The following is a 9487-nucleotide window of genomic DNA, read 5'->3' on the forward strand; positions in this document are numbered from 1 at the left end:
TTTTTTTTTTTTTTTTTTTTTTTTTTTTTTTTTTTTTTTTTTTTTTTGTGTTCCTGCAATGAACTATACTAATTTAAGCTGTTAGAGGGCATTGTCTTTTTCAGAAGCAACTCCCAAGTCTGTGTTAAGATTGATGGGTTTAAAGGGCTTGACTTTGTACCACTTGAAGAGCCATTTGCAGGTAAGTATTGAAACCATTGCTTCATGATATCTCACTTGTCTTATTATGGCTTGAATGGGAATGAAATGACAGAACTTTTTAATCTTCAGAAGTATAGACTTGGACTGCAAACACGAAAGCAAAATGTGGCTGAGCAAAGGAATGAAAACAGCGGTAAGTCAATCTGTCTGGACATAGGACAATTTGTAAGTACCTCTTTTGATTGCATTTGCTAATTTTACCCTAAAGACTGTGAATTCCCGGAGTACATATATTTTGATAATCTTTCTGGATCTGTTACTTATCAAATAGTTTGTTATTCTTCTGAGCATTGACATTTTACTAGACGCCATCTGGTTTTAATTCGTATATTCTCTTCTTTGCATCGTAGTGTTTAACTCTAGAAAGCTCATTCATAAATTTTAACAATAAAATTTTCAGGGACAATCAGCAATTTTACAGTTGAGGAAGATGACAGGTCTGTCTTTTTGTATCTCATCAATGTTCTTCTACATGTTCGAATTTTACTGACATTTCAATGGCTTCAATAGTATTTTTGCAAACATATAAGTTAGCGTTATATTGATTTTTTTTTTATTCTCTCATCATGGATACTGAAATTAAATCAGTGAGAAAAACTAAGCATCTTGTTAAGTACAGTTTTCTCAGAATTCGAAGTTCTCCTACAAGCTAGGTATGAAAATAAAAATAACAAAAGGAGGCAAACGTTCTTGAATGTGTGATTATCTATTGCATCATAGTATTCCATTTTATATATAAATTGTCAATGTACCTTCATTTTATATAATGGTCTTAACTTAAACAGAGGGATGCAAATTGCTGAGGCACTAAAATCACATGTTGAAGTGCAGAAAACAATACTAGAACAACTCGAGGTATATCTTGCTTAATTCTTCTAATTATAAGAGATTCGATCTCAAGTTTGTGATCAATTGTCATTTTGTTGGTTATTGTAAAGACAGGTACAAAATAAGTTACAAATGAGAATAGAGGCTCAAGGAAAATACTTGCAAGATATCTTAGAGAAAGCACAAAAGAGTCTGGCACTTGCCATTAACAGTAATCTTGGAAGTCTTGAAAACACGGGAATGCAGTTACTAAACTTTGACGCGGCTCTGTCAGATCAAATTGAAAAATTTGAGAAACATGAAATGAGAGATAGTGCGGCAAATGGAAACGATACTTGTAAGAAGACCAGCGGTTCACCCATCCAGATATGCAAGGTGGAGGCTGGAGAAGAAGACACAAACGTGTTTAATGTTGAAAGGAACATGATAAACTTTGATTTGAAATCCAAAAGGTGGCTTTGACTATAGCGCGAATGGTGAAATGCTTAAGGCCAAAGTGCTTCCTTGTTCGAGGTAAGGTTGCTTGTGATATAAAGTACGTACTTCAATGACATACGCAAGCATATAATAGTATTTGGGAGGGAGTAAGAACTTCCATATAGCTTATTCGATATATTCGTGCCTCATGTCTTTTTCTCATGTATTAGATTCTCTTTTATCTTATGTTGAGGACTTGGAGAAGACGGGTAAAGAATACTATCTCCATTAGTATAAGACCTTTTGAAGAAACCAAAAATAAAACATCCTAGACTTGAACCGAAGACCTCACCCATAAAGTAAATCATTGAACCCACGATCCAACCACTTGGGAGACATGAGAGCTTATACTCAAAGTGGACAATACCATATTAATAGAGAGGTTCATTGTTCCTAACATGGTTTCAGTGTCATGCCCTTCTTAACTTAGTGTCTTCCTCAAGTGTCCTCAAGTGTCGGACAAAGAAGTTGTGAGCCTCAAAGGTGTAGTTATAGTGAAGATTTGTGATATCACATTGACTAATTAAGACGAACATCATGGATATATAAGAAAAGGACACTAAAAGTAAAACCATATGAGTTTATGCTCAAAGTGGACAATATCATACCAATATGGAGTTTTGTTGTTCCTAACAAGTAATAGTTTAGAATGAGTTAAATGACAAAGGCGTCATCGTTGTGCCAATTTAGTTGAAATTACATTGTGCATATATTGATTACCGTTAAGAATAATTTTTTAAAGTATTCGAGACATGCTCATCTGCTTGGTAGCTCTTTTATCTTTTGTTCAAGCTCAATCAAGAGAAAGTTGTTTGAGATGTTGTTTTAGCTGTTGCATTGGATTGAAAGCTAACACTTGAAAGTCATCCAAACATGTCCTTAATTGAATGAGTTTCATATCAATGCTACAAGAGCATTGTAAAAGTATGTATTATAAACTCATTCTTTACAATTTATTAGCACGGTGAGACTTAGTAGTGCTATGTATAAACAATATTTCCTTTTAGCTTTGTTAGTAAGCCACTCCTAAGTTAATCAACCGAGAATAATGATAGTTTTGTGATAGTTTTGTGAATTCAGATTTTGAAGAGATGAATGATGTTCTGTTATCTTTTTCGATAGAAAGACATTTGATTAAAAATGTACATATCAATATATATATTTGTTGCAAAGGAATCAAAGAAAGCAAAAAAGAAACTATGATTGATAGTGTAACTTCAAAGATTACAAATACTGGAATCAAACTGAACTACACAGGGGAAGAAATTAACAAGTGTAATTGTTTTGGCTTGCATTGCTAATAAGTTCATAATCAACCTCTTCTTTGATGTGCTCATAAATTTCTTCAGGTAATCATCCATGCGAGCGTAGTTCACCTCTGGATAAAGCTTTGAAGCTTCTTGTCCTCCTATTTCAAAGTTTGTCAAGCAGCCTTCAAAGAATATGCGGTAAAAGTATCCAACTTGTTTTTGTTCATATGATTGAAAAATTTGACAAGTTTTTGTTCATATGGTAAAAGACCTATTTGGTTTCTATTTATAGAATATGACAATTCTTATAGGTTTCTATTTATAGAATATGACAATTCTTCTAACTAAGCTTGCACCTATATTGGTAGGTAGGTAGATATCAAAAAATTTTCTTATTAAATTTACTTGATGATTCGAACATAGGACCTCTTGTGAGGATTACTCAGAGTTCGTAGGCCTTAGTCAATAAGGTCGCCCCTTAGGACTCATATTTGGATACAAATCTGGTTTTGCTATCTTTGGTTCCTAATTGTTTATAACACAAAGGAGATAACTTTTCCTTCCTTGAAAATTAGGGCTAAATTTATGTTCTAGTCCCAAGTATTTAAAAGCTTTTTTTTTATTGTCTTTTATCTTTTGACGCCGTCATCATCCACATAGAATATTGTCAATTTTCCCAGTGTTTAATTTTAAAGAATTTCCGAATAGGTAGAAGTTATTTTCCTTGTTCTTCCTCTTTTTTAGTGAAAAAAAAAATAGATAAACCTATCTAGCTTCTTAAAAATTAGATAAAATTCTAACAAATTTCATGAAAATAGCTTTTACAATTAAATATAAAAAAAGAATTATGTAATATTTATTGTGTAATTTAAAGTTAATGAAGAAAATATGCATTTATTTATATTTGAAAAAACATAACCATAATGTGTCGTATTCAAAGTTCTTACTTCACAATTTTGGAAATATTTCTAAAAAAAGGAAAATTAGAAACAAAAATAGTTATCAAATGCTACTATTTCTCAAAAAGCTGGAAAGGTAAACCAAAATATCATCAATCGATTCATAAAAGACAACAAAATCATAAGGTCTTACAAGGAAGAGAATAAAAAGATCTCAAAATAAGCTACAAGTGACCATGTTGACAATTTGTTGCATTTTTTTGTTCGACATTTACGACATTTTCATGTCGGAAAGAACTAAAGTAGTATGCATAACATATTGCTACTCGTGCGGATGAAACCTTCCGAAGTACAAAAAATGTTGGATGGCAATGCAAACAAGAGAGTTTACACCATGCTCATAAGAATACATAAATAAAAATTTACCAGCTCAAACAGTAACCTGTATTGAAATTTATGCAATTTGAAATGCCAACACCTCATGTGAGAAAAAGGAGAAGATACATTAACCTAGCAAGCCATCAACTTCATTCCCTTTTGAACCAAGAAGCTGATTTCCTTAATTAGCTTGGTCCATGGGAAGAGGAGCATCCACAAACTTAAAACATCCAAATACAGAACGCATGTACACAATAAAACCACCATACAAACATTACAGTAAAATGCAGAAAGTAATTGATTATTTCATTAGTTGTGTCTCTAGAATAGGTTTTCTGTCCAGTTATGCAAACCTGTTCAGTATGGAACAATAATGGATTCAATCAGCTCCTGAAGCGGAGCCAGCTCCCTTTTGTCAATTAAACCAAATTCCTGGAGAAATAGCACGGTAAACGAGTAAGATTCTTGCCAGATACAGGTGTTCTAGCCAAGAAAACATGATTGTAATATGTCAAAAGAGTGAACAATATAAACCATCTTCCTCCTAACAATAACTTCTAGATTAAATGCCACTGGCGGAATTTCTTAATCATTGAGTTAACATGTTCAAGAACCGACCAGAGCCATATAATTAATGTGCTTTCTAGACGTAATGGAAGCACTTGTTTTATTAAAATATATATATATATATATATATATAAACTGCCAGTAGAAATAATAAATTATAAAAATAAGCTAAATTGAATGACTGACTTACATGGGTAAAAAGTATGAAATGCTTGAAGCATGTATTTAAATGTGCCTCCTCCTTAAGGCTCACAATTTTCTGAAAGTGAGAATGATAAATGTGGGCGTATACACGGAACAACCTTTTAAATATCGTCTTCACAACCTCCTTGAAGTTTGGAGGAAATGGCGTACCTAACAAAGGACATTGAACAATAAATAAGAATAATCCAAGAAACTCAACTATTTTAGCAAACATGACTGATGATTACCAAGCTTTTGAGGGAATATTGATTCGTCATCGAGCTGAGATTCAATCCAATCCATTAAATATTCAACGTATTTTGAAGCAGAGACCTCAATAGGCTTTTTAATTTGTACACCATCAGCCCACCTATACTCATACCTGTAAAATTAATTTAAAACTTTTCAGAGGAACAGAGGATGGAGAAAAAATAAGAAAAAAAGATTCTCAAGGAAATTAGATAATCAAGCTCCATGTTCATACGTCAAAATAGGCATAATTTCTTGGAATGGACAGGGTTTGAAATGATCTAGGTATAAACTGAAACCATATTTAGGAGTTCAAAGAAACATTTCAAAACAAAGAGAAACGTCATCCAAATGCAAGGATATCCATATAGTCAACATTCAGGTATAAGCACTCAAAACCCACACTAAAAAGTTCTACACCTAAATTTATTACAAATAAATATAGCAGTAGAATCGGCAAACAAGCGAATGACCCTACAAAATACACTATTTTTCCTTGTATGAACCATCAACCATATAATACAGCAAGCAACACTCAAATAAATTGAAAAATTCCTATATTCAGAAAGCATGACAAGTTACTCAAGATAACTGTAGTCACACAAACAAGTCAAAAAAAAAAAAAAAAAAAAGTTGAAATGATTGAAAGGACTGTCTTGTACAGAGTAAATTTCTAATTTGTGTTAAACATCAGAAGAAACTCGACTATTTATCCAGTATCCCGTACTTGGGTCCAGCAGTCATTGTAGGACAATTCTCAGGAGTACAGAACTCTGTGAGGGTTCCATATAGCAAATTCACCTGGTTGAAGAAATCCACAGCTGAAATAAAAATTCAACCGCATTTTAGAGATTGATTTTACAAAGGATCCTGGCTAAATAGAAATGGTGAAAACATGTTCTGTGTTGACTGGATAAAGAATGTAACACCATTCATCAAGTACAAGGAGAAAAGAACCAAGCGTTTATGAGAGACATAATAAGCAGAAGGTATGATAATACATAGTCACAGAAATTGTAAAACCATTAACCAATTCATAAAAAAGGGCTTATCAACATGAAAGAGAGAACTGAAGGAGAGAGAACATAGAGAAGGCAGAATGTACAACTCACTGTTAACAGCCAGCCATTCATTCAAATCCTCCCCAGTTGGAAGTCTAACTGCTTCCCTCAAGTTTCCACTACCAAGAGTGGCATCAATATGCTTTCTGAGTTGAGCCCCCTGCAATAAGATAGAACATCAATGAAACACTCATCAAGAGAAGTTATCATAATAGAGTACCTTAACGGAAGAAATACAAACAATTTTCATTGACCTACATTTGAAGATTTGCATCATTTAGAACAAGAATACATATCATATCCCGATCTAGAACGTTAGCAGATGGCCACTTGATCAAAATCAGACAAAATAAAACTACATCATGAGAAACACAACTAATGGTTGATCTTTTCCCTATCAAATAAGCCTTGAGAACAGTGTTGAATAATGAAATAACTAACTTGACATTTAAAATTATATGGCCCTGGTAATCAGAGCTTTATTATCTCAGTATATTTTCCAAAACAACTTACTTAGCCTCTTGATAAAGGTGGTTGGCCGGAACCACAAACTCCAGGCAAAAACTTGAGTGCAAAAATGCCTTCCAGGTTTGCTTGATAGAAAACCATACTTCTAAAATTTTGGTATATGAACCCATCTATACATAAAATCTGAATCCTAGTCCACAGTTCAGACAGCTTTATAGAAGTCCAAAAGAAAACATCTAGATTTCCAACTAAAATGTTTGAAATTAGACCATTATCACAGTTGAGGTCTGCCTTCCAAACTAAGTAGCATCTTGACGACACCTTGCAAGAAGCTGAGTAGACATAATCAACACAAAGATTCTGAATTCTTTTTTCTTATTTTTTGAAATGGAGAAACATACTAAAAATGTTCAATCAAATTCTACCGTCTCCCACAGAAAAGTTAACACAAATGTACCTCGATGTGAACCAATTACAAAAGGAAAGTAGTTCTAAAAGAATTGAAATAGTCAAGTTTCAAACGAGCTCCATTCTCAAGGTTCAGGAAGGAGATATTCTTAGATTTTTCATCTGGTGGGAACATCACTCCTTTGCATCTCTCTTCCTTTCTTCTTCCTTAGGACCAATACCTTTCCCTAAAATAAGATCCTTCCAGCAAGGTTAAAAGACATGATACCCCGAATAATTAAAAGAGTTATTATGTGATTCAAGGAGACCGTTAACTTCCATTTCTTTCAGCACTAAGTTTGCTTCCATGGCTCAAGTCTCTTCCCCCTCATTGATGCAATGCCTCAAGTAAAAAAAAAAATCCTAAATAATCCACTTCCATCCGTAGCTCAAACCAAAGACGAATATCACTTATCCTCATACAAAGGCAAAGAGCAACGAACATGGAAGGTCAATATCAATGATCCTCACAGAAAGATGGAAAAGATCAGGATTAACCACCTTTCAGTTGCCTGTTATATCTAGCATTTGCTCCTACTCTTTTCACTGTTTCGGCTAACATTGAGATATAATTTCTGGTGAAGAGACCACATCGGTGGTTTTTCTCATGGAATATAATAAAGAAAATAGGTCCTTACAAATCACCACTTATAGTTGGGAGGTCGTTTGAAACAAAGCAGATGCATTCATTACAAAAAGCAACAAATGAAGAGTGTTAATTTAATATCACTTACATTTTTTTTTATGAGAAACACATATTCCTTCATTTCATTGATAATAATAAAAAAAAAGGGCAAACATGCCAAAAGAATAACAAAAAACACTTCCAATGAAGTACGATGAAGTTAATGTTCCATCTTTATAAGTAATAAGGAGGACAAACCTTACTCCCCGATGGTGCACTCTTTTTGGGGCGAAAAGTCCTTTGATTTCTGCTGCAAGACAATTTTTTGGGATGTATTACAGACAGCATATGTGGTTAAGGCATAAATAACACAGGCAAACACCGACATCAACAACTAACTTTCACTCAAACGCGTAATAAAGATGCCATGACATTGTCAGAATAGTGAGAGCGACAAACGGGATAAGCAATAATTGTAGCATAGGTTTGACTGTGTCATGTTTCCCTAATGCTGGACAACCATCCATATGTCACACTTCTTGTCATCAGGGACTCTTCATAAGAAGTAAAATGTGTCATGTTTCCCTAATGCTGGACAAGCATCCATATGTCACACTTCTTGTCATCAGGGACTCTTCATAAGAAGTAAAATCAAGCACCATAACCGTACCTAGGTTTTTTCTAACCTTCTTACCCTCAGATAAGTATTCCTACACGCAAGTTCTTTCTTTCAGATGGGAAACAAACTTATTATTGACAAGGAAAAACACTCACAATCATGATGTGAAATTCACAGTTTTGAATTACATGGAATTGTTTTTCTAGCCATATTCTCGCTGTTGATCTGATAATCTTTGTTGATACAACTCTTTCTTCCTCCAAAGTAATTGACCTTTTATTCTAAAATAATTATTTAACGCTTCCCCTAAGGAAAACTTCCTGCAACACGCACAACTACGTAACCACAAAACTCCCCATCTATACAATTGCCATTGGGTGTAAATAACTATTCTGTCGCGACTTATACCCAAATAAAACCCACATCGTCCCAATAAAAATACGAACAAAAAGAAAGAAAAAAATCAAGAGGCAAATTGACAATCACTAACTGAAAAATCAAGAGGCAAATTGACAATCACTAACTGCTTTTCACGCACTCACAAATGAACACGGGGCAATTTGACACGAAAGTGAATGAATCACCGATTGATCGCCCATAAGACGTTGATAGAATAATCCATCCAAAAAAACGAGAAAACAAAACAAAACAAACATCTTACAGTATGCTGTGAACCTAATTTCACAGGACAACGACAATCATGAACGACACGGCTATCTGATACAAATCAAGCATACAAAAATTGAAAACAAACTCACACACAAGGCGCATCTGCACATGCATGGGCAATTAACACGCATGTGCATCTGCACACGTTAACTAAAATTCAAGAAGCTCAAAATCGCATCAGAAGAACCAATTCCACACTCAAAATGGGACAAACAAGACAGCAGATCTGATGAAGCTGATAGAGAAAATCCCACGATCCTACTCAAACCATCAAAATCAAGGAACCAACTGAATTCCGGATCACCGGAAAGAGAAAAAAAACGAACGCGTATGACAAGGAAGAGAAAGAGAAGAGAATTAATTAATCCGAAGAGGAAAATTTCAAAAAAAATAACGTCAATGATTTCAATCTACCTGCCCAGACCGAAGAGACTCATCGCTTCAGAGACGGAAGAACAAGCGCGCGAGAGAGAGAGAGCTGGAATTCCGAGTCTTCGCGTTATTTCGTTGAGCTGGAGGAAGGAAAAAAAAAAAAAAAAAAAAAAAAAAAAAAAAAAAAAAAAAAA

The 9487-nt window shown here is 34.1% G+C and overlaps 2 protein-coding genes across 4 annotated transcripts in view; one reads left to right on the plus strand and one right to left on the minus strand.

Annotated features, from left to right (window-relative positions):
- Positions 1–3039, plus strand: part of LOC111437346 (myb family transcription factor PHL11-like) — a 5031-nt gene extending 1992 nt beyond the window's left edge. For both annotated transcript variants that reach the window (XM_023075259.1, XM_023075260.1), the window contains 6 exons: positions 105–181; positions 271–334; positions 602–638; positions 987–1056; positions 1144–1542; positions 2856–3039. In XM_023075259.1, coding sequence (XP_022931027.1) covers positions 105–181; positions 271–334; positions 602–638; positions 987–1056; positions 1144–1491 — 596 coding nt within the window. In that variant the 3' untranslated portion in view covers positions 1492–1542; positions 2856–3039. The remainder of the gene's footprint in view (positions 1–104; positions 182–270; positions 335–601; positions 639–986; positions 1057–1143; positions 1543–2855) is intronic.
- A 1037-nt stretch (positions 3040–4076) lies between these two features.
- LOC111437347 (MOB kinase activator-like 1A) lies at positions 4077–9452 on the minus strand. Of its 2 annotated transcripts, none has more exons than XM_023075262.1 (7): positions 9336–9452; positions 7892–7943; positions 6145–6253; positions 5760–5853; positions 5032–5165; positions 4791–4954; positions 4077–4465 (listed from the first exon to the last, which is right to left on the minus strand). In XM_023075262.1, exons 1-7 carry the CDS (start codon positions 9356–9358, stop codon positions 4391–4393), a joined length of 651 nt encoding a protein of 216 aa, XP_022931030.1. In that variant the 5' UTR covers positions 9359–9452; the 3' UTR covers positions 4077–4390. The 2 variants fall into 2 exon arrangements, with proteins under 2 accessions (XP_022931030.1, XP_022931029.1); XM_023075261.1 differs by having other exon boundaries at positions 7892–7940; positions 9336–9449.
- Positions 9453–9487: the final 35 nt, after the last annotated feature.

This window comes from Cucurbita moschata, unplaced genomic scaffold (assembly GCF_002738365.1).
Source record: "Cucurbita moschata cultivar Rifu unplaced genomic scaffold, Cmos_1.0 Cmo_Scf00063, whole genome shotgun sequence".
Classification (NCBI taxonomy): Eukaryota; Viridiplantae; Streptophyta; class Magnoliopsida; order Cucurbitales; family Cucurbitaceae; genus Cucurbita; species Cucurbita moschata.